General features: G+C 42.6%; 2 protein-coding genes across 5 annotated transcripts in view; both read right to left on the minus strand.

The window, feature by feature from the left end:
* TTC13 (tetratricopeptide repeat domain 13) overlaps positions 1-25,074 on the minus strand; it is a 71,284-nt gene that overhangs the window by 14,837 nt on the left and 31,373 nt on the right. Inside the window, exons 12-19 of one of the 3 annotated variants that reach the window (XM_066595913.1) lie at positions 23,583-23,739; positions 21,521-21,651; positions 10,997-11,129; positions 8,580-8,672; positions 7,620-7,703; positions 5,881-5,965; positions 2,849-2,958; positions 2,604-2,737 (exon numbers count right to left, since the gene is read on the minus strand). In XM_066595913.1, the coding sequence (XP_066452010.1) occupies positions 2,716-2,737; positions 2,849-2,958; positions 5,881-5,965; positions 7,620-7,703; positions 8,580-8,672; positions 10,997-11,129; positions 21,521-21,651; positions 23,583-23,739 (815 nt within the window). In that variant the 3' untranslated portion in view covers positions 2,604-2,715. Of the gene's footprint in view, positions 1-2,603; positions 2,738-2,848; positions 2,959-5,880; positions 5,966-7,619; positions 7,704-8,579; positions 8,673-10,996; positions 11,130-21,520; positions 21,652-23,582; positions 23,740-25,074 lie in introns of those variants that run through there. The other 2 variants (XM_066595912.1, XM_066595911.1) reach the window with 2 other exon arrangements.
* On the minus strand, positions 14,243-18,634 carry LOC136620872 (uncharacterized). 2 transcript variants are annotated; one of them, XR_010791183.1, is made up of 2 exons: positions 15,430-15,974; positions 14,243-14,733 (listed from the first exon to the last, which is right to left on the minus strand). XR_010791183.1 is itself a non-coding variant. In XM_066595914.1 (2 exons), exon 1 carries the CDS (start codon positions 18,584-18,586, stop codon positions 17,861-17,863), a length of 726 nt encoding a protein of 241 aa, XP_066452011.1. In that variant the 5' UTR covers positions 18,587-18,634; the 3' UTR covers positions 14,243-14,733; positions 17,363-17,860. The 2 variants fall into 2 exon arrangements, 1 of the variants encoding a protein (XP_066452011.1); XM_066595914.1 differs by lacking the exon at positions 15,430-15,974 and adding an exon at positions 17,363-18,634.

Genomic DNA, 25,074 nt, shown 5'->3' on the forward strand with positions numbered 1-25,074 from the left:
CACCATTATACCAAAAAGAAGCGCTATGAGCCACATGTTTCTGTTTATGGGGGGTGGGCTAGTGGTAAGGGGTGGAGACGAGATGCTATAGTTAATTTAGTAGGGACAAACAGTGTGGCAAAATGTCCAAAATAGAGCAGGGGGTCCTTCAGGTACAAACTACAAGAAAATTGGTGCCATTTCTGGGGAAGGGACCCTTATTTTCACCTCAGACAACACCTTTAAGATCGATTTATTTGTAGCCATAATCACTGGGATATCAGCTAGTCACGACAAGCACTTGGTTCCCAGTTTACATCTCAAGTGTCCAAAAAAATTAGACCATTTGCTATATTTTCTACAATGGAAACAATCAGCATTTTAAAGTGCAACTCCAGTGTTTTTTTTTCATTCTTTATTAGCCCACCAGTAAATACAATTTGGCTAGTATGATCTTGGTTAGTAACTCCTTTTCTATCTGAAACTCCCAGCCTCTTTTTCCTCAGAGGTTCATGTGATCTCATTTGTGACCAGCTCAGATTTACTTGGGGTTCTGCTGTATGAAACTAGTCAGCCTCTCAGTCTGTGTGATGCTGCTACGTGAACCGTACCACAGAAGCTGATTAGCTGGGGATGCAGACACTCCTATTAAAGTTACTGATGATGATTACACAGCTCCTGTCATACAGTTATACTAGAGGCAATGACAGCTCATCCTCCTGACTGTACAATTATGTTCTGTGGCTTATTTAGGTGAATACAAAAGGGAATGGTAGTGTTGTAGAGATAGTATAGCCTGTACCTGATCACATAATGCTGTGCTGATGCATCATGGGATTGATGTGAAAGCGGCATCAATATGGTGCCGGATAGGCATCAGACAGGGGCTGCACTGCATGGAAGTGGTTGCAATATACAGAGGAGAGCCCAGAGTGTAAAAGACAATCAGGTAAGACTGGAAAGGGATAGAAAAATGTGTTTTTCCTGGAATGGCCTTTTAACTTCATTCATAAGTTACGTCAATATATGTGAAAGTTATACTGTCAAAGAAGTGAAAAGATAAAGATTAGCCAAATGCAAGAATGGGTTAAAGGATCTCTGCAAGACCAAGACATTGTTCCCATAAGAGATTTTTTTCCACCTTATAGTGAATGGCCACCTTGGAACATCTTCAAATTTTTCATCTAAGTACAATAGATTCTATGTTCTATGCAGTTTAATTTCTTGATACATCTTTGTAGCTGTTCGAGCTTTTTTAATGCAGGCGGCCAACATGTTAGCATTCGACTATCTATGCAGGAGATTTGGAGTTCTGACAAAAGATATATTAACCCCCTAATGACTGGCCATACTGCTTTTGATGGTGGTCTCTAATTGGCTTTTTTCTGATGTACTGTCTTTTTACGAAGTTGCATCAGAAGCCTGGCGTGGGTCTCCTGTGCCAGGGGAAGCAGGTGCTCAGCTGTTGGATAACAGCCTTGCACCTGCTCAAACAGTGGGGACAAGACAAACCTTTGATCCCAGGTGTTTAACCCTTTACATGCCATGGTCAATGTGACCGAGGAAGGGGGCTCCTTCTGTCACCCATTAGAACCCCGTGATGTCATCCCGATAGGTTTGCTACGGCATCCAGAAGCTTCAGTATGATCTCCTGGTCTGCCATGTACGAGGCCTATGAGGCAGGACTTCATAGGATTTATAATACACTTCTATACTGAAGTACAGTAGTATATTATAAGAATGATAAAATATTGTGATATTGTGGGACAAAAAGAAAACAAAATCCATAGAAATAATAAAAGAAAAAAAATGCCAGAACTCTACCTTTCCCCCTTTACCATGTTAAAAAAAAAAAAAAGAACAGAGGTCTGTTATTGCTATGTTCATAATGACCCAGAGAAAAAGGTTAGTACATTTAATCCGCACAAATGCACACCCGGGTGAAAATACCTAAATTTTGCCTCTAACCTTACACAAAACAGTAGGAAGTTCAACAAATGGTACTATTAAAAAGTACAACTCATCCCGCAAAAAAAACAATCCCTCGTATAGGTATATTGACAAAAAGATTAAAAAGAGTTATGGCTCTACAAACTGGTTGGTCATTAAGGTGCAAACAGACTTTGACACTAAGGGGTTAAGTAATTAGTCAGCATGTTTTGGACCTAAAAAATACCTGTTGTTGAAATGTAATTTATTATTAAAGATCAATTTTAGATGGTAAAACGCGGCTGTATTGTAATGCCTGGATCTTGTGGCTCCAACAATGGCCGTCTGAAACGGGCCGGATTTGTGCTCGCAGCGCTAAACTAAATGTATGCAATACTAATTTTTCCCAGCAAGAGATTATTTCTTTTCACGACTGTTCTAAAAGAATACAATAGAATCCCACATGCAGTCTACTAGTTTAATAAGAGAAATAATGAATAATAACCTGAAACCAAACTGCTATGAGAAGCAAAGAAAAATCATGTTCTGTACACGGAGGTTATCTATAATCTGTATGAATGCAATATATGCAGAGCTGCAGTCCGGAGCCTTTCTAGCCGCTATCCTCTTAGAAATGCCTTAGAAGAGAAGTTTAGCTTTAAACACCTCACAGACAATATAAAAAAAAGAAAAATTAAACAAAATCAATTTTTTTAATGTTCTGTAAATCCAACGTAAAATACAACCAGGTTACACAATATGCACACACGTGGACAATGAAGAAGCTCATTGCGCTAATGTCACATATCATGAATTTGTTTTCTTAAACCTTGGGAAGAGAAAAAAAAAAAAAAGTTAAAAGCCTAAAGCGGCTTAAGAAAAGGAATGCCTCTTTGAAGATAAATAAAAGGAGGTTCAGATACAGAAATGTGTTTCTTACTTATCTCCTGTTATAGTTATTGTGAAGCCATCATATTCTTTCCCTTGATCTTTGAGGCTGGGCACTTTTGTGTTCACTGTGAACCCATCTCTTGTTTTGCTGTTTAACTGCTTTCAAAAAGTAAGATATAAGTATTATCAATTTATAGGTGAACAGATTATTTAATTTCATCCTAAAAATAAAAAAAATGTGATGTAAATAAATAGATTTCTTTAGGAACAATTCCAATAATATACCTAAAATGACATAATCCACCTAATAACAGTCCAATTTTCACCACTAAATTGGAGGGTAAGAAGACAAATATAGTAAACCCGAGAAAGAGAAAATCAAGACTTGGACTAGCAATTAATATTTTAATAACAAGGACTTTTAAAGTTAGGATGCGATCAGCTATTGTACATCATATAGAAAGGTTACTTCAATGGACGATACTAGAACGTGCTTTTATATGGCATGAATACAGTTTCTCCAGCAAGGTCATATTGTGGTGATAGGAGTGAGAAAGGCCTGACACAATTGCTTCCAAGCCTCTTTGTTCCTTCTTTGTCCATGATCAATGATAGCTATGCTAGGCATCTGTGTAATGTAAGACAGTATAGTTGATAGGTATTTAGTAAGTCACTATATATATATATATATAATAACTCACTTACATTTTCAAAAAAATTGATAATAAATTCATTGTAACGGGTCATTTTTATGTGCTTCTGTTGAGTATTTCCAAGGAATCCACAAAGTGCATTCCCACCCAAAATAAATACGATCTGAGGAGCGTACAGGTGGCAGTGAAAATGGATTGGAAAGAGTTAAAGGAGTTATCCAGTGATTTAAATTTCTTACCGGGACAGTCAGTTGCACCTGTTACCTCTGGTAAGAAATTTACATCACCAAATAACCTCTTTAAGGGTGCATTCAGACGACCGCCCCTCTGCACTATTTGCAATGAGAGGCGGTGGAACGGGGGCGGGGCTAAGTCTCGGGAATTAGCTCCGCCTCCGTTCCGCCTCTCCTCATTGAAAATAGTGCAGGGGGTGGAGAGGAGGCAGAGGGGGTGGGAGCTCAGAGCACTGCTCCCAGCTCTTCCAGCCTCCTTCCCCTGCAGAGAGAGACGCCGTGTATTGGCTGGGCGTGAAAACCCAGCCGATAGACGGTCGTCTGAATGCACCCTAAAGCTGGATTTGAACTGAGCAGATAGAAAAAAGTGGTTTGGTAGCAATTCCAGTATGCAGCCATTCATTTCAAGTAGTAATAGGCTTCAGATTTATAAATAAATTTAGGTGAAGAATCACTATTAAAGTATGTGTAACTTTTCAGAATATGCCGTTGTGTATGCACAAGAAAAGTAATGGTATTTCTGGACATTGTATGACATTTTTCACCAGTTTTCCCCTCTGAAGGCTGTATCTTTAATTCTCTGTTTTCCCTGAGCTAGTGGCAACAAACTAGCTGTTATGTTGTTTCCCCGCACACAGCAAATACAGAGAAAGGGGAACACTATTTCCTCTCCTCTAGATCTCTCACACAAGCAGAAGCACAGAAGAAATTATACAGCAGTACTGAACAGAGTAGGATGGGGGTGAGATAAAACACTTACTACAATCTGCAGCTACATCTCTGTACAAATTCTGTCTGCCTGTGTGTCCTTCCTTCTCCCACTCTCCTCTCTACAGGCACTCCCCTTCCTGAATTGTATTTTTATTGAAATGCCTTTTTTTTTTTTTAAACAATGTAAACCACTATTTCAACAAAAAAGAAAAAGAGAAGAGTACACATGGAGGGAAAGGAGAGGTGGGCATAATCTTTAAAGATAACATCCAGCACAGCAGCAAATGTAGGTACAAAGAGAAAAATATATATAGGGTGATATATATTATCACCCTATATAGTCCAAAGACAATGAGACACACACAAGGGCTGAGAACAGAAGAACAACTTTGATTACGAATTATCCAATAAGTATCCCACCTATTCCAAACAGCCTCAAGTTAGTTAACGTTATCCTGATTAACTGTCAAATGGTATGCTGATACTTTTCAACCAAGCAAAAAAATTAATAAATAATCAAGGATATATAGGGAAGAAGATCGTTTCCAGCTATCAAACAACTTGCTGTAGTTAGTATGTGCAGCAATAACTTAGTAGAGCGCTTTCATAACTTAACAGGAAAACTATTGAGAAAATATGTTCAGGTAGAAAGTGGGAAATCATACCCCAAAACATGGTGGAGAACCTGGAGTATTTCCATTCAAAAAGGTTGAACGCAACAACAACAAAAAAAAAAAAAAAAAAAACTGTCACAGAAAATAAGAAATATAGAACCCCTGGACTCTGCACACCTCCAAAGCATCAGTGAAATAGCTGGTTTGAGTTTATTGAGGAGTTCCAGAATGCGATACTAAAGAAAAAGCAGTTTTACTGATTTTCCCCATTGGTAACACACAAGGAAGTTTCAGCTACTCGTTGTCAAACAAGTCTCCACACATCATCCGATAGACCCTTGCCCAAGTATTCCTCCCCGGTCGGTGAATCTGAGGAGGGACTCAGAAGAATGCGACAAATAGTGGAAATAAGACCTCTGATAGAGGCAACAATTCAGCAATACAACAGTCAGAGGGTCACAAAGACTATACTAAAAAGAGGGAATTAAAATGGACAGGAGCTAGCCATAATTTATTTTTAATTTTCATCCATCTAGTGTATGTCGAGAGAGTTGACCCAACCTGGATTCTTCTAAGCGGAAAGGCCTAGTAATAATACTTAAGTTCAGGTCTTATAGACTTCCAATCCCCTTGCTATTGTTGTATTTTACATAATTCTTGTGGAACACAAATGGTTAATAAATGTACTTTAAAGGATTTCAATTTTTTCAAGAACTTTCAATTATATGTCAATGTTTATGCTGTGCTTTGTTTTTTTGCTCCATATGCTGCCCTCACATTCCAGCCTTGTAAGGCCATGCTGGATCCACTCTAGTATCTTTACATTCTGGGGCAGATTGGTGCAGCAGTAAATGTACAGGTAAATGTTACCTTCATTATTGGCAAGAGGTCCTCTACTTTATGGACGTTTTCTAATGCTTCTTTAACTTCTGAAAGACCTCTAGGATTGTTGGCACTAAAATACAACAATTTGGTAAACAAACAATTTTATGTTCTTTATTTAAGCAAGAAATAAGGACCGAAGAAAGAAACAATACCGCGTTATGAAGACGAAAGAGGAGGTTGCCAACACTCCGTTTTATGGAGTAAGGGTCATATAATACAGAACGAATCGCTAAAAAATAAATTGTTGGATCATACGAAATTGAATGCTATTCATTCAGTGTAAACACGGCCAATGATTGAACGACGAACGAGAATTCACTCGCTTCTTGTTCGCCGTTCATTTAATATAGGCATAAAAATCATCATTTGACAATTTACACGTCGTTGTGTGTAAACAGTGATTGTTTAGTCCAGTGGTTCCCAAACGTTTTCAGCCATGGAGCCCTTTTTGAAGCAAAAGTTTCTTGTGGAGCCCCAAGAAACGTTGACAAGACAGAGACTGCGGTCAGGGGAGTGTTAGGGGTGTGACTTATCACAACTTGATTTTTACCTGCGTTGTTTTTCCAAAAAGGACAGGGATGTTTAAAAAAAGAATAAAATTGTGAGGAACACTGGGGCGCTGGATGGGCTATTGAAACACATTATATTTAAAATTAACAAGCTATGGAATTAAATCCCGCCCCACATGTCAGTATCTGCACGCATTTTGTGCAACATTTTTTCCACAGCATGTGGATGAGATTTTCAAAATCTTATCGAACTTGGCTGCTCCAGCTACTGTGAATTCCCCTGCAAATCCGTCCCATGTAGTATAGGTGGACCCCCTAGGTCGGTGGCCCCCGGCAGTAATAGGTCACCCCCTAGGTCGGTGTCCCCCAGCAGTAATAGGTCACCCCCTATGTTGGTGGCCCCCGGCAGTAATAGGTCACCCCCTATGTCGGTGGCCCCCGGCAGTAATAGGTCACCCCTTATGTCGGTGGCCCCCGACAGTAATAGGTCACCCCTTATGTCGGTGGCCCCCGACAGTAATAGGTCACCCCCTATGTCGGTGGCCCCCGGCAGTAATAGGTCACCCCTTATGTCGGTGGCCCCCGACAGTAATAGGTCACCCCCTATGTCGGTGGCCCCCGGCAGTAATAGGTCACCCCCTATGTCGGTGGCCCCCGGCAGTAATAGGTCACCCCCTATGTCGGTGGCCCCCGGCAGAAATGGATCACCTTCTATATTGGTAGCCCCGGTAGAAATAGATGAGCCCACCTATTGCGGCCCCCCCGGCAGTAATAGGTGACCCCATTGCCACCCGCTCTGCTCACCGCTGTAGCAATATCCAGACAGGCTGTAGTGAGGAAATGAATGAGCAGCACCTGCGGTTAGCATAGCAACGCGGATCACGTGATCGGAGCCAGCTCATGTGATCCGCGTTGCTATGCCAACCACAGGTCCTGTTTGTTCAGTTCCTCACTAGAGCCTATCCGGACACTGCAACAGTGGTGAGTAGAGCAGGACCTAGACCCTCCATCAGAGCCCCTGATAATCGAAGCACACTTTGGGAAACCCGAGTTTAGTAGCTTTTATTCACTGCTACAGTGAATGTGAACGACTGTACGATTTACGAGCGAATGATTTATCTGCTATGTAAATCGCTCCGTGTAAAATAGGAGTCTAAGGGTAACTAGAGGATTCAGAATATTTGTGATCATGCTTTACTAAGTTAATATATTTACCTGTGATATATCATTATCCGGTCCTTTATAAAGCTGAGAATCTTCTCAAAATATTCAAGATATCGAATATTGATAACCTGACCTCTGTAAAACACATACATCAAATATTATCATATATAAAACTTATATAATAGGACATATTTCACTTAGTCTTTTTAACCCCTTATGACCAAGCACTGTAAATATATACAGTGCTTCGTCCTAGGCTTTAATCACAGCCGATAGCAGAAATATGGTGCGGATTTAAAGCCTCTGGTCTTGCAATTAAGCAGGAGCAGGTCGGGTTCTCAGCTGTCAGACGCAGCCAAGGACCTGGAGGAGAAGGAAGAAGTTGTTTTTAACCACTCCTGCCTTCTCCTTTCCCAGCTACATAGCGCCATGTACTAAAAAGTGTAAGCAGAAGTGCTAGTTTCACTATGCGATCCGGCTATCACCCAACAGAGATCAACATATCAGAACACCTAATGATCCGAAAAGCTTCAGGCACTTGTCTGGCCTTTTCTTTTCAGCCTATGACTAGGTGTTTTTTTTTTTACAACAGTACAAAATGGTACTACATTTTATCAGTACAGAATGATCCAAAAAGTTACTGCCCTACCAAATCATCATGCAGAAGGAAATAGAAGAATATACAAACAAATAACCCTCATAAGATTTTATGAGCCTCTGCATGAACTGAACTTCTATTTTAGCTAATATAAGGCCAGTTTTATATTATCGCAGATCCGTCTGCAAATATCCAAAGAAAAAGCACTGGATGCAGCACTTTTTCTTCCGTCGCAAATCCAGGCAGCTGGGCAGAAAGTCTGTGTATACCTTTACAGCCAACAGGGTCCACCCGGCGGTGTTCCCCCGCAGGGTTTGCCCTTCCTTGCTCTATGAACGAGGCAGGAAAGCGGAATCCCCAGTGTAGTCGTGAAAGCCTCCTAATTGATTTAGATGATAATGCTCAGTAGTTACCGGATGAGATTGATGTGGTTGTTGAATCCTCTAATAAGGCTCTGAGTTGGCATCTGATCTAACCAAAGCACTGGCTGGTCGGGGTCCGCAACCCTACCAAAATAAGACATAATCATTAACATTGGAGGTCTCCATCACAGACAAGTCAGGTTTAGACTAAAATAATACATGTAATAGCAACCAATACAATGCGCAGTAAAATATAAAAGGGTAACAATTACATAAATGGTGAAAAATAAACACAATGTTATCAGCAGAATCATTCATTTTACCAGTGAGCATGTTCACATCATCTGCTCATGGGTAACTGCTTGGGTTCTTCTCTATGAACTGGAGAAAAGAACTGCAGTACAGAACTGCTCTTCCTTAAATCGGACCAATTCTGATCAACAAACATAGCATTGGGTCTTATTTATCAGCAATTGCTTGTCCATAGCAATACTATGGATGAAAACACTGTGTGGTTGCCTGAACTTGTTTCCATGCCCAAGGGCCAGAAGCCACACATTTTTTGGCGAGTGATTCGAGCCATTATTGGTTGCCATGCGTAGGCCTTGTTTAGTGTAACCAACGTTCCCAGCCAAAGAAATCATGTAAGCATGACCTGTTGGGGAGTATTTGAGGACCGAAGTTAAGAAAGCTTGCTATGTTCAATGCTGGAAGTTACTTTTTAATAGATTATTCTATGGGGAGAGGAGAACCCATAATTCCCTTCAGCTGCCACTTTAAATTATGCCTGTAGGATTCTCAGGTAGAGAGGTGTTCAGTGTGTGTCATATGCAGGTTTTTAGGCACATGATAAAGAGCTAATTCACCTCTCCTCCCAATTTATTACTGCCCTGCCTCCCCACTCTGCGAATCCCTTCACTAGCTACTCCTTGTTCAGATAACCCAATTCACATTGTCATCAATGCTGCCCACAATGTGTCCCCTCCATACATCTCTGACCTAATATCCCGATAACTCTGATCTGCATAAGACCACCATCTCTGCTCTCCCCTAGCCTGCTCCTCACATAATCATCTCCTAGATTTCTCCCATGCATCATCTATACTCTGGAACTTGCTAACCCATCATATCAAACTCTCCACCACCTTGGAAAGCTACAGAACCTAGTAAGTTACCTCCTCAGAAAAATCTACAGTAACCCTGTTGCCACTACCCTTGCCTTATGTCTCCTTCCTCCTACCTTGTAGTCTGTGGATCCTTGTGGGAAGGGTTCCTTCTCCCATTATCATTTTGTTAAGGCGGTTTCACATCTGAGTCGGAACCTTCGGCCAGAAGTTCCATCACAGATATGGCTGAAAACACCGAAAGAAAAAAGGGCTACATTCCACTCTTTTTCTTCTGCCCAAAGTTCGGACAGCTGGGTGGAAAGGGCGAACCCTATTTAAGTCAATGGGGTCTGCATGGCGCTGTTCGGTTTCATCCAGAGATGGAACATTTCCGCCACAGGGTTTCCCCTTTCCTACTCCCCAAACAGAGCAGGAAAGCGTAATCCCCAGAGCACATGTGAAACCACCTTAGTCATTTAGTAGATGTTCACTGTTCCTGTTTTACATATATAATATATTCAAATCCCGTTTTCATTTGTGCAGCGGTCTGGAAGTAATGCCGCTTTAAAATGAAGAAGAATAATGGACGGCAAGAAGGATTGTGTACTTCCGATATGAAGTAACGTATGACATGTGGTAACCTCCAACATGGTCTAGAGGTCCTGTACACTACGAGAACCCCACCACATAACTATTTCACAATGCCGGAGTCAACTAGATCTTCACCCTCCAATTCAGACGTCTTCAGAGCAGCTCCAGTGAGCTGCTAAAACTGATTTAAAGACAGAATTCCTCAGATCTGATGTGCAGCACATGGGAATAATACACCACAGAGTTTTACTGCAAAAAACAGTTGATTTTATGTTTTAATTAGAAAAAAGTTGCTTCGACCAGAAAGCCTTCTGCATTAAACCCTTGCAAACAAACTAAAAGATATACAAGGTGCAACAGCCCCACCAGCAGGAGGTTAGTTGAACAAGAAACTACATTTCTTCACTAAAAGTTGTACATTTTATGTGTATTTTGTTTTGCAGATACAATTTAATATAACTCGTGTCTGTTTTACATTCATTATTAAACAGGTCACTCAACTGTCTTTGAAAAAGTGCAAGTGCAGCGATCGTTCTTCATTGTCAGCCTCTCATAGCAATATTTACCATTACGGCCAATAGGAATGTAGGCTTGTAATGCACCAGCAGATGCAGTTTAGATTCATTGCAGATTGCCCAGGGAATGTTTGGGTGGTTGACTGGCACTAGAAATCATCCCACTCTATTACAATCATCAATAAAATCTTATATTTGGGACATAAGGAATAGAGTTTAACCATGATAGAACATGCCAAGTTTCCAGTCAATGTACCTTCTCCATTTAACAGCAATGTCAAACATATCTCTCCACTGCATTAGCCTGGTTTTCCCATTAATTCGCACTTTGGAGTTCATCCATGTCTTCTGGACAGCCTGCATGACTTCGAGGGCCGCCAGCCCCATAGCTGCAAGAAATAGACAAACGGCTTCAATAAATTTCCCAAAAGAGGAGGACATCCAACAACAGCTTTCCTTTTTCTTTTTGTTTGCATCGGTTCCCTTTTTTGAGTGTTGGGGTGGATATAATGGGACAGAATATGGTGAGATAATGTAGGAGTTTGAGCATCAATATAAAATTGCAAAATACCTATTAGGGAGTGAAGGACGCAGTCGTTTTGCTCAGCAGGTCTACGCCTTTACATTAAAGATTTTCAGGTTATATATAAAGCCTAACAGCATACACAAAAGGTTAGAAAACTTTGTAACAAACTTAGTATTTCAGTTCCTGATCATTTTAAGACTCTAGTCACATGTTACTTTTGGAAGCACCTCAATGGTAAACACTAGGAATATTCCTCCACTGTCACTGTACCAGCATATAATACTGGATTTTAAAAATTGACTCCCATTGTTTTAAAAAGTTGTTTTACTGTGTCCCACTGCATGGAAAATCGTGGTAGATCATGGTTTTTTATACAGGGATAAAAGCATATGCCGACACATAGCAGCACAGCATATGCCAGTAGGACACCCTTTTGGCACATGCTGGGTGCATAGGAACCTATGGACACAATATACAACCTTACTAAGAAGGGGGTTTGATCAGAGCCTAATGCTCATCTTACACGGGATGAGGACTGCACGATTCTGGTTTGCCCGAGTGAACGAGTTTAGTGACATCATCACCAGCTCACTCACGCTCGGGTAGAGTATTTAAACTGCGCAATTAGTGCACGAACGAACGCTGATTTTTATGCCGGCTGAAACGAAAAGCATACGATTCTTGTTCAGTTTAAACGCAGCCAATGACAAACAATTAGCGCTCAGTTTTACTCATTAGAACTACAATCGTTCAGTCTAAAAGCAGCATAAAATATTCGTTTTCATCCTGTGTATGTAAATGAAGGTCTTAACTCACAGAAAACTACTATATGACTAGTTCTGCTCCAGGCTGATACTATTGTATCTAGTCGAGGCAATGCTATGAGAACATAACAGCCTGGACTGCTGAATGATATATTGTTATAAACTAGCAGACAGCTCTGAGCAGTTATGGATGATGTATTTCGCTCACAGAGGTTTGTCTAGACTGGAAAGTAATGTATCCATGTGTCAGCCGAAGAAATAGCTGTAAATCTTTATGCACTGTCTTTACATGCTTGCTGTGAGTGAATAAGGCCTCATTCACACAGGGGCTGTCCGCACGCATAAGAGGTGGGCACAGAAAGCGCTTCTATAGGAATCAATGGTTTCCTATAGAAGCGTTCACATGGACGATTGTTAGACATGCAAACTTGCCTGTCAGCTCCAAGGTGCGCCCAAAGATGGGACCTGAGCTATCCTTGCTGCATGCTTTCCATACACTTCTATAGGAGCTGGAAAGCACAAAGCACGCAGTGCACACCTTGGATTGTGTGAACGGGCTATTACAAAGTAGTTAGAATCAGCCGGTTCACGCGATCTATGTATGCGGCTACACTGCATGCGGACAGTGTCTGTGTGAATGAGGCCTAAGTGCAATATTCTCTATACTTATTGAAAATAGTGGAGAATTGAAACAAAGTATATTAGAAAGTAGCATACATTTAGAGATCGATTAAGATTTAGGCCTCATCCACGGGCATAATATGGTTTGCGTGGACATTTGATGTGGATTTCTGCAGCGGATAATCTTTGTAAAACATTTTTTTTTTTGGCTTGTGGGAGATCGCAGATTTTTCACACGCGGATGCACTGCGGATCATCCGCACGTGAAAAAAAACGCAATCCCATCTCCCAGCCTTTTCCTCACCTTCCTAATTGAATTTAGCCTTCAAATCCGCAGTGCATCTGCAAATCTGTGGATGCACTGAGGATCTCCCGCACCCATAGAGATCAATGCCCCTCATCCACGCGTGAGCCGCGTTAAAATGGAGCATGATTTTTTTTTTCCCCGTGCGTGAAATCCGTAAATCGAAATAAATCACATCCATGGCGGTTAAATACTTATGGTCAATGATTCCCTATGGGATAATTGATCTGCGCATTTCATGCGTGGGAGACATTAGGCCTTATTAATTTATAGCCTTGAGGAACTGGGTGTTTAGTTCCTAAAAAAAGGACCACACACACTTTTAGGGATTTTACCCATATGGTGCTTTTACAGCCCTATTTTCCCTTTTTCTTCAGCTACCAAAATTATTTTTTTACTGTGACATAAAGGGCTATTGAATATCCTTTTTTCAAGGACTTTTTTTTACCAGTTTTTTTTGTTTTATAGTTTTATTTTAGCGTTAATATACTATCTTTATGTTTAAAGTACAGGAATGGGTTCCTCATTTTGTTTCGGATGTTTTGATATATAATTTGTATAGTTTTGGATTGCAGGGCGCATATAGTGATGCTTTTGGTTGCCGTCATCGCCAGTCTCTTTATACATGTATTTTTATTTTTTTGTACTTTTGTTTTTACTTTTTTGTGTAACTATTTTTACCATCTATGTCCCACATGACGTCATAAGACCTCTGGGGGTCATTCACATAGCATTTTATGCTATACTTTTTCAGTGTAACTGGAGCATCCATAGGAACCATAGTTAAAGAGAAAAACAGTCACTAACAGAGTTGATCTGGGTCTGTTAGGACCCTGCAGCTCTTCTGTGACAGACTTCCACTTTTTAGTACATTGTGCTCATTGAGCACTATGTAGCTTGCAAAGGAGAAGGCAGAAACTTAAAAACTACTTCTCTAGGTCCTCAGCTGTGTCTGACAGCTGAAGACCTAACCTGCTCCTGCTTGATTGCAGGAACAGAGGCTTTAATCCCACGCCACCCCTTCTGCTATCAGCCAGGATTAAAGGCCAGGACCAAGCGCCGTATATTTACCGCACTTAGTCCTTAAGGAGTTACAACCCACATACCTTTTTAGCTGTCTAAAAAGACACGGATTACTTACCGGTAGTCCCTTTTCCAGGAGTCATCACGACGGCCCCATTACATATGGAGGTTGCCCTCTGACCCAGGTAGGGACAGGAAGAGTTTAAAAGCACCTCCCTTTCCACCCGTGCTTCAGTGACTTATAAATCATTACGGTGGACAATGTTTACTAAACCAAATTTTACCTTTATTCGGTCATATTTACATTTAAAGAACATAAATTATTCTTAAAGGGGAGGGAACTATGGGCCGTCGTGATGACTCCTGGAAAAGGGACTACCGGTAAGTAATCCGTGTCTTTCCAGAGCGTCATCCCGACGGCCCCATTACATATGGAGTATACCAAATTATACGTGGCCCTAGGGTGGGACCACTGCCTGAAGGACTTTACGTCCGTAACTCAGGTCTTTGTCCGACTGGACGTTAACCCTGTAATGTCGGGTAAATGTATGTATACTCGACCAGGTCGCCGCCTTGCAGATCTGCTCGGCAGACGCCTGGCCTTTTTCTGCCCAAGAGGAGGAAAGAGAGCGAGTGGAGTGAGCTCTAATTTTTCCCGGAGGGTCGAGACCCCTGGCTTTATATGCCTCTTGGATGGCGGTCTTGATCCACCTCGCGATGGTGCTCTTAGTTGCCGTCTTTCCTTTTGCCAGCCCCTGAAATTGAATGAAGAGGTTATTATTTTTACGGAAAGAGCGGGTGGCCTCTAGGTACGCTAGAACAGCTCTCCTAACGTCTAGGTTATGAAATTCTCTCTCTTTCTCGTTACGGGGATTTTGACAGAAGGAGGGCAGAGTGATCGTCTGCTCCCTATGAAATTTTGACACTACCTTCGGAAGGAAGGCTGGGTCTAGTTTGAAGGTAATCCTGTCGTCTTGTATTACCATGTATGGTTCAATACAATGTAATGCTTGCAATTCCCCTATTCTCCGAGCCGATGTTATGGCAACTAAAAGGGTAACTTTTAGTGTGAGCAGCCTCAAGGAGAGTTGTGAGAGGGGTTCGAAGGGGGATTGGCAAAAGCTAGTTAAGACTATATTTAGGTCCCAGGTAGGAAAGGTTTCTCTAACAAAGGGTCGAAGCCGTTCTGCCCCTTTGAGAAACCTACGCACCCAGCGGTGTTCTGCCAAGGGAAAATCTAGATAGGACCCTAGTGCTGCTGTATGGACTTTAAGGGTTCTAGGACTAAGGCCTTTTTCTAGGCCTGCCTGCAAAAATTCCAGGATTACGGGAATGTCAATTCCTGGGATTTTCCCTGGCTCTATTTTACAGAACTCTGTGAATTTTTTCCATATCCTATCGTAGATAGCTATCGTGATAGGTTTACGGCTTTTTGTTAGGGTAGTAATTACATTATGGGAGAGTCCCTTCCCACGCAGTATCATGCTTTCAGCATCCATGCTGCTAGCTTCAATTTCTCGACCCCTGGGTATGTTAGTGGGCCCTGGAGGAGAAGATCTTCTACGGCTGGTAGTAGGAATGGACCCCGGATCGCCAAGGCTTTTAGCAGGGGATACCAGGGCCTTTTGTCCCACATAGGGACAACTAGTATGACTGACGCCCGGCTGGTTTGGATTTTCCTGAGGGTGCGGGGGATCAGTGGGAAGGGAGGAAAGGCGTAGGCTAGGTCCATGTCCCAGCTCTGGGACAGGGCGTCTACCCCGCGTGGATTGTCTCTGGGGTTCAGCGAGTAAAAGTCCTGGCACTTTGAATTTCTCTTCGTGGCGAACAGGTCTATCTGCGGTTCTCCCCACTGGCAGATTAGTTGGTCGAAGACTCGCTGATTCAGTCCCCATTCTCCTGGATGGATGCTCTGTCTGCTCAGGAAGTCGGCAGCGACGTTTGTGGACCCTTTTAAGTGGATCGCTGAGAGGGACAGCACGTTGGATTCCGCCCAGCGGAGTATCTCTGTTGCCAGTCGTTGCAGGTGCGGGTGTCGCGTTCCCCCCTGGTGACGAACAAATGACAGAGCTGTCATATTATCGGTTAGGATTTTGACATGCCTTCCTTTTATAAGGGGTTCTGCCGCCTGAAGGGCTTCCCAGATTGCCCTTAGTTCTCTGAAATTGGATGAGCATTTAGCTACTTGGGGGTCCCAAATCCCCTGTAGATTTTGGTCGGCTACTTGGGCTCCCCATCCCGTTTTGCTGGCATCTGTTGTGATGGGTACGGTAGATTCTTGTGACCAAGAGGTACCTTTGCTTAGGTTCCTCTGTGAGGTCCACCAGCGTAGGGACTCTTTGACTCGGACGGACAGGCTCACCTTCTTATCCAGGGATGTCTGCCGTTTGTCCCAGTTGGCAAGGATAAATCCTTGTAATTGCCGGGTATGGGCTTGTGCCCATGGGACTATCTGAATGCAAGCCGTCAGGATGCCCAGCACCTTCATTGTTTCTCTAATGGAAACCGCCGTAGCCTGACAGAAGGATTTTACTCTTTGGGTGAGGTCTTCCTTCCTAGATGATGGAAGCCGGGATTCCTGGATGTGGGAGTCTAGTAATACTCCCAGGTACACCTTTTGTGTACCAGGGTTCAAGTCGGACTTCTGCTTGTTAACTATCCACCCTAAACTGTTTAGGGTGGATAAGACCATGGATAGGTCTATACGCATGGTCTTTGCCGTCCTTGACACCAACAAAAAGTCATCCAGATACGGAAATATGCGGATCTGATTCCGCCTGAAGTAGGCTACCATCTCTATTACGATTTTCGTGAATACCCGAGGGGCGGTGGAGATTCCGAATGGAAGGGCCGTGAATTGGTAATGTTGGATCTTGTCTCCCTCCCGCAGAGCAAACCTCAGGTACTTGTGATGGGCTGCCGTTATTGGGACATGGTAATATGCATCTTTAAGATCTATGGTGCACATTACACTATCTCGATCTATTAGTGGGACGATGGATCTTACTGTTTCCATCTTGAATTTTTTGTACGAGATAAATTTATTTAGGGCTTTAAGATTAAATATAGTCCTAATGGAACCATTCGGTTTTTTTATTAGAAATAGGGGGGAATAGAATCCCTCACCCCTTTCGTGATCGGGGACTTGCGCAATGACCCCTAGGTCCTTAAGTTCCTGAACGCCTTTTATGAGGTTCCCTTGTTCCTGTAGGGACCCCGGGGAGGTTATAAGGAATCTCCTAGGGGGTAGCGAGTGGAATTCAATTTGGTACCCTACTTCGATTATTCGGAGTACCCAGGGGTTAGACGTTACCCCTTGCCACTGGCTTAGATAGCCCGCTAATCTACCCCCTGTTTGTTCAGGGGAGGGTTGGACTTCCTTACCCCGACCTCCCTTGGGGTACGACCATCTTCCAGTCTTCCCTTTCCCTTTAACTTCGGGAGGAGGCTGGCGCGTCCTCTTCGGGAAGGATGGTTTCCTGAAAGGTTGTCTGTCAGGCAGGGTTTTACTCTTGTCGCCGACTTTTTCCAGGATTTTGTCCAGGACGGGCCCAAACATATATTCCCCTTGGAAGGGGATGGCGCAGAGCTTATTTTTGGATGTAATGTCTGCGGCCCAAGTCTTCAGCCATAGTGCCCTTCTCGCTGAGTTGCTGAGGACTCCGGTTTTTGCCCCGTATCTTACCGTCTCCGCTGATGCGTCAGCCAGGAAGGCGGTAGCCATTTTTAAGAGGGGGAGACAGCTGGCCAACTCCTCTCTGGGGGCCCGATCCTTTATGGAGGCTTCTAGCCTGTTTAGCCAGAGCGTCATGGATCTAGCCACTGAGGTTGAGGCTATGTTAGCCTCGATGGTGAGGGATGTTGCCTCCCAGGCTTTCTTCATTAATCCGTCGATTTTTTTTTATCCATCGGATCGGATAGCTGGGAGGTGTCCTCGAAGGGCAAGAGGGTCTTCTTGGCCACTTTTGCGATCTGGATGTCCACCTTGGGGGTTTCCCTGTACAGGCGGACGTCCTCGGTAGCGAATGCGAGCCGGTTTCGGATCTCTTTTGGAACAGTGATCCTTTTTTCCGGTTCCTGCCATTCATCTATGATCACTTGCTGCAGCGTCTGGTTGACTGGGAACATGATCTTTCTTCTAGATCGGAGGCCGCCAAACATCTCATCCTGGATTGTTCTCGGCGGGTTATCTTCCTCAATTTGCATTGTTTCCCTCACCGCCTTGATGAGGTGCGCAATGTCGTTTGATGAGAAGTAATATTTCTTCTCGTCTTGTATGGGAACCGGTGGGTCCTCTAATTCCCCTTCGGATAGGAGCTCCAGCGATTCACCGGAGATCGAACTCGCCGACTCGGTCTGTCTAGGTCTTTTAGGGACCCGTGACGGACCTGGCTGGGCCTGGGGAAGGGACGCCATGGAAGCCTGCAGCTCTTCCCTTATCATGCAGCGGATATCGGATTTGAATGCTGCTTTCTCCTCTGCGAGAATTTTCCCCGTGCATTCCTCGCATAGGGGTTTTTTATAGCTCTCCTCGAGCCTTTTGTTGCAGAGGACGCATTTTTTCGATTTTTTCCTCGGGTCCATTTTCTTTGGACCCTCCTTATCCATCTACCCATGAAAGTGGGGGAGAGGGGAGACAAGAAAGGGAACATATGCATCCGCTGTACAAGTGACCATTTGCGCATGTTTTGGCGTATAGCCTACTTACAGTTGGTAGGGTGTCAATCTCTCCCTCACGTGCTGAGCTGTCGCGGGTAGACATACTCACATACACTTGTCTGGCAGTCAGCAGGAACCTCCATGGAGTTTAGCCTGCTTTTATGGGGAGGATTTTCGAATTTGGCGCCATTTCCGGGTTTTCGCCGGTAGCCACGCCCCCTACGTTGTGCGCGTGACGTCACCACGCCGGATGACGTCACCGCTATGCGCCCGAGGTCCAGGGAGGCCGCCGCTGCCGTTCCCCTGCCAGGAGGAACTATCCCATCACAGCAGCGGCGGCCCGAACATGCGATCCGCGCGAGGGAGACCAGCGCTACTAGGCGACTGACGGCTCCGTCGGCGGCGCAGGTCGGGGATGCAGGGACTCTTGAGTGTGCGGCCCCGACCTCTACCCCTCCAGGGGGGCCGCACAGCGTGCGGTAAGTATTTCTTTGCGGTAAGTCTTCTTGCCTCCGCAGCTTCCTATCTCCTGCAGCTCTGGAGCTGCTCCTCTGTCCCACCGTAGGGACAGGAAGACACTGAAGCACGGGTGGAAAGGGAGGTGCTTTTAAACTCTTCCTGTCCCTACCTGGGTCAGAGGGCAACCTCCATATGTAATGGGGCCGTCGGGATGACGCTCTGGAAATAAGTATTATACCTTAAAGAGTCTCTATCAGCTACTTTTAGCCCTAGGAGCCAAGTTTATGGGCTGAAAGTAAGTGACCCGCTGAGTCTGGGGATGCAAGTGTTATAATAATCTTCCCAGTCATTCCTGCCGCTGAATGCATTGAGCAGCACTGCTAAGTAATACGCCCATTACAAAATTAGAACGGGCGGATTACTTAGCATGCTGCTCAATGCATTTCAGCGCTGACATAAGGGGAATGTTAGGAAGTGGGAGTATAAACCATACATCTCTAAAAACTCAATGGGTCATCTACTTTGAGCCCCAAAAGCTTAGCTCACTGAGCTAAAAGTAGCTAACAGTCTCTTTAAATACCAATGGTTGGGCTAAATAATATTTCTCTTTTCCTAGAGTAGTTTCCAACAGAAGTAGGAAACAAAGTTTAGAAGTGAGGGAGTGAAGGCCAAGAAGAGAAAAGAAGGAATGTTTAAAAGAGGCCACATTTGGGAGTTCTGATCAAGCTGGTAGAGATGGAAATAACATGTCTACTTCTTGCAATGACATCTTTTCAATTTGAATAGACACTGTGTAACACTTAAAATCCCAAGTGGCGGTGCTACAAGAAAACTGAACACTAAGGGCTCCCACACACTTCTGTTTTTTTAACACGAATATCAATAGGACTTTCTAATGTTAAAAACGCATTGCACAAAAATCGCAAAGCACAAACTTGCCATGCACTTTAACATTGGAGTCCCATTGACATTCGCGTTACAAAAACGCAGCGTTAACGTAGTGTTAAAAAGCGCGAGTGTGTGGGAGCCCTTAGAGCTCTTTTACACACAAAGAGCTGCATGATTCTCTTTTGCCCGAGCAAACAAGCTGGTGATGTCATCACCGGTTCGTTCGCGCTCACGCAAGCCTGCTCGTTGAAAATTGGTCAGTTCCCATTCACTTCTTGTTCAGTCTTCACATTCCTATATGAAAAACTAAACTAGGAGTGTTTAAACGCAACAAGAAGTGAACGAGCCAACAGCTGAAACTGAACAACGAATCAGAAGTGCATGATTCTCGTTAGTAGTAGGCTGCATTTAAACTGACCAATTAGCATTCACTTGAACGTTTTTTGTAAATGCAAAAAAATAGCTTACTATTCGTTCACTTCCAGTTATCACTGACTTGCACTTGGCGTTAAAAAACAATTGCTGGATCGCGGGTTTCTCGCAGTGTGTAAATGCTCAGTGCTTCATCACTGAGCAATAAACCAGCGAGAAGTCCGCTTGTCTAACACACTCTGCACGAGCACTAACGACCTTAGCAAAGAGGTCAGCGCTCGTGCAATCATCTAGACCAGCGTTTCCCAAACTCTGCTTCATGGAACCCTGTAACAGATTACTACTGAGGCCGCAATGGGGGTGGGGTCACCTATTACAACTGGAGCCGCAATAGGGGGTCACCTACTACAACTGGGACCAATATGGGGGACGCCATTACTATTGGAGCTACTGTTGGGGTCACCATTGCTAGTGAGGCAACTGTGGGGGACACCATTACTACTAGGGCTAGTATAGGGGACGCTATTACTACTGGGGCTACCAATATAGGGGGTTCACTACTACTACCGGGGCAAATATAGAAGATGCTATTACTTCTGCGCCACCAACAAAGGGGACGCTATTATTACTGGAGATCACTATTACTACACGGGGCGGATTTGCTGTGGAATTCACAGTAGCTGTGAATCTCATCCACACGCTGTGGAAAAAATCTGCACAAAACTCATGTGGATATTGACATGTGGAGCCGGATTTAATTCTACAGCATGTTAATTTTAAATATAATGTATATCAAAAGCCCATCCAGTGCTCCGGTGTTCCTTCATTTTTTTTTTATATAAATGGCCCTGTCCTTTTAATAACGACGGAGGTAAAAATAATATGTTGTAATAAGCCATGCCCCTATTCCCTCCCTTGACCACACCCTCTGTCCCGCTTTGGGGACCCACAAGAAACTTTTGCTTCCAAAAGGGCTCCATGTCAGAAAAAGTTCTGGAACCACTGATCTAGGCGACTGTCGTCCCATCTAAATGGGATATTGGACAATTCTGTAATAATCAGCTCACAATTTACTATGTGTATAGCCAACTGTCTGGTAATCGCAGACCCTTCCCATTCCACAAACTCCGTTTCTCATCATATATACCTGCTGTTATACAGTACCTCTGTGGATCCTCTTGTTCGCAAGAAATCCAGATGTTTCATACTGCATTAAGCCTCCTAAACGATCCGCTACACAAATAAGTTCTTGTATTTCCAATTTGTAGCTTTCAAAATTCTGTGGCAAAACATCCCTGAAAAGATGTGTAAATGAAGTTAGTTATTTTCTGCAACTATCTACATTGAGAAAAGGCAAAGATGTGGACCGCTCATTACGGCTTGACCAATCCGACTGACCGTTTATAATAGGAGTGGAGGAAGACTTGACATCTTCCCATTACTGGAATATCTGAATGTAAAGGATCAATAATAACTTTATGGTCATTAATTTATGACCGCAATCATTTCCATCTTGGCTTATACCGCACATTAATAGTGCATGGAGGACGGTCAAACCTCAACCTGCCAACATCGTTTTCCAGCTGACTTTCTCCAATCGTCACTGATGTTCCTTGAATCTTCCTCTACTGTTGTGTAAGACTCAGGCCATGTAAGCCATTGTGGCCAGAATACAGTCCAAAAACCGTACTTTGCAGAGCAATTCTTCCGGCAAATAAGTAAATCTACTTGAGGTCCATAGATGACTTGTATTAACCCCTTAAGGGCCAGGATGTTTGGTGGTGGTGAGTTTACTGCCCTATTTTGATTTTTTCAGTTACCAAATTTATTTGTGCTACATTTTTTCCCCGTGACATGTGGGGCTATTTGTTTAAATCGTTTTTTTAGTTTTATTAAAGGTAAAAAGCTAACACGATTTTTTTTTAAATTTATAGTTGTTTATTTTGGCGTAAATATACTAAATTGTAATAAATAAAGTACAGGAATGGGTTCCTCATTTTGTTTTGGACATTCTGATATATAACATGCATAGCCTTAGATTGCAGAGCACATACGGCGACGGTTTTGGTTGGCATTTTCTTTATATGTATATATTTTATTCTGTAATTATTTTAAACTTATTTTTGTAACTGTTTTTTTTTTCTTTTTAACCATCTATGTCCCCCATGAGGTCATATAAGGCCAATGGGAGTCATTCACATTCTCCCTTTTTTTATTTCACACTTTTTTCCTGTAGCTGGGGCATCCATAGGAGTCACGACCAGAGGAGCCCCAGTTACAGGAGAAAACATCCCCCTGTTGTGACTGTAGTCATTAACAGAGCTGATTTGGCTCTGCTAGGCACCTGCATCTCTGCTGTGCCAAGAGGCAACTCGTGGTCACATGATCCCAGAGTTGAAAAATGGAAGTAAATACTTCTACTTTCTCCCTTCACTACATAGAACTAATTGAGTGCTATGCAGCCTGGAAAGGAGTTAAAAAACCTGATCTGCTCCTGCTACATTGCAGGATCATTAATTCCGCAGCATACGTTTGCTATCAACCGGGATTAAAGTCCAAGACCAAGTGCAGTAAATTTACTGTGCTTGCTGCATAAAGGGTTAAGGACACGTAACACTTCCCAAAACTTAAAAAATAGTTGTATCAAAAAATTGGGGAGTGTGTGTGTGTATGTAAGCGTAATTTGACCAGGAAAATGTCCTAGGATCTTGGATCCAATCCTGCCCAGTTTGCCTTGCTTGACATTGCTTCTGAGTTGCAGCACCACTGTGCAATATCTAACTGGTACCTATATAATTACTTTGGGGGCATAAAACTTCTGACGGGCTTCCTTTAAGACTGATATAAGGGCTTTGTAACAGAATAATGTAGCGGAAAGACAACATTGCTCATAGGGGTATTTGGCAGGATTAATCATAAACTAAAGAATAAAAAAGAAGAACTTCACCCCATAACTTGTTCACCTTGTATGAAAAGTTTGGGCCCAGAGAGTACAGACTTTTCTCGCCCTATGTCCAATTATATTCATATGTAATCTGTATATCATATATCAATCTTGTATGGTAATGGGACATTTACATTACAAGTCTATAAGTCCTTACGAGATGTAAGTCATGGAGTTTTGGCAAAGTCATATTTTATACATGTCCAGAACATGTACGGATACAATTTAATATAAAGTAACATGCCCAAGGATGCAAAAAAAAACATATCATGACGCATTTACTTTATGTGAGGCTGTAGTCCTGGCTGCTCCTCATAATCTTCTATAAGAAAGGGGAGATTTTTTGCCCAATGATCCTTAAAATTTCCAGGCAGATCAGCATCAATATTATATTCTGTGACTGGAGTATCAAGATGGGAGTGCAAGTACCGGGAGTATTCTGTAAGAGAAAGGAAGCAAATAGAAGAATTTCTACATTCTTTTGCTAGATTGTTTCATTTTTATAAAGCATCACTAGTGTGTATATGTCTAATTATATTATATCATATATATTTTTATAAAGCATCACTAGTGTGTATATGTCTAATTATATTATATCATATATATTTTTATTAAAGGGAAGCTCCATGTAGCCCAAACTCTCAGGAGAGTTAATTAAAAGGAATACCAAAGGATTGATGACTCTCCCAACTTAATATTGCTTTATCATTTTGATGTCACCAGACCCCATATGATCTCCTGATAATGCACTGGAGAACATAAGAGCTTGGACAGATATCCTCCTATAAAACAAATACACAAAAATCCAAAATTTTAGCTATGAATATCCCGATTGACTAGCTATATTACTTTTGATTGGCAAACTGAAGGTATAAAATACCTTGGAATAACTAGAACAGCTTTACATAAAGCTATATCAACACAATTTTGATCCCATGTTGAAAAAATTGCAGGAAGCCTCCCAAAGACTAAATTCGAGATACCATGGTAAGGAGGAATCGCTACCGTAAAAATGCTTTTACTGCCAATATTGCTATACTTATTTCGTAGCCTCCCTAAACCACAATGATTTTTACAGACATGAGATGAATCCGATCTCAATTTGTCTTGGCACAACAAACATCGGGTGACCAGCACCATACTTCGTAAAGACAGATGGGCAGAAGGTCAAGGCCTCCCAGATATCCAAGACCATTATATAGCAACACCTGTTTCAGAATTAGCCCTATGGTGGAGGTCTGAAAAGTAGAAAAATTGGGTCCATATTGAACATCACTTAGCTTCCTGTATTTTGACTACATCTTTTCTTCTAGTTCCCTTGTGGTGCTTGCCTTTACCAGCCTACCTTTGCCTCTGCTAACACAAATATCCTAGAGTATGGAAAGAATTGTACGACTTTTCAAAAAAAAAATCAAATAAAAAAAAAATAAAAAATCACAAGACCCTCTGAAAGAGTAGATTACTCTAGACCGGCTTCGGTATGCCATCCCATATCTGAATATTTGAAAATGGAGAACATTAGACAACTCTCCACTCACACATGTATTAATGAATGAATCCCTCGCTCCCTTTGAGCAATTTAATACTCAATATCATCTGACACCAGGTGACTAATACAAAATTGTAACAAATTCAGCATTTCCTTCATACATATAAACCTCAACTTCTCTGGGGCAACCTAAATCTATTGCATATATTTTCTAAAGAAACTAAAAGGATTAAAGCCTATATATGCATTATTACACGATTGTGCTAGTTTCCAAATAAACATGGG

Source organism: Eleutherodactylus coqui, chromosome 3 (assembly GCF_035609145.1).
Source record: "Eleutherodactylus coqui strain aEleCoq1 chromosome 3, aEleCoq1.hap1, whole genome shotgun sequence".
NCBI classification, from domain to species: domain Eukaryota; kingdom Metazoa; phylum Chordata; class Amphibia; order Anura; family Eleutherodactylidae; genus Eleutherodactylus; species Eleutherodactylus coqui.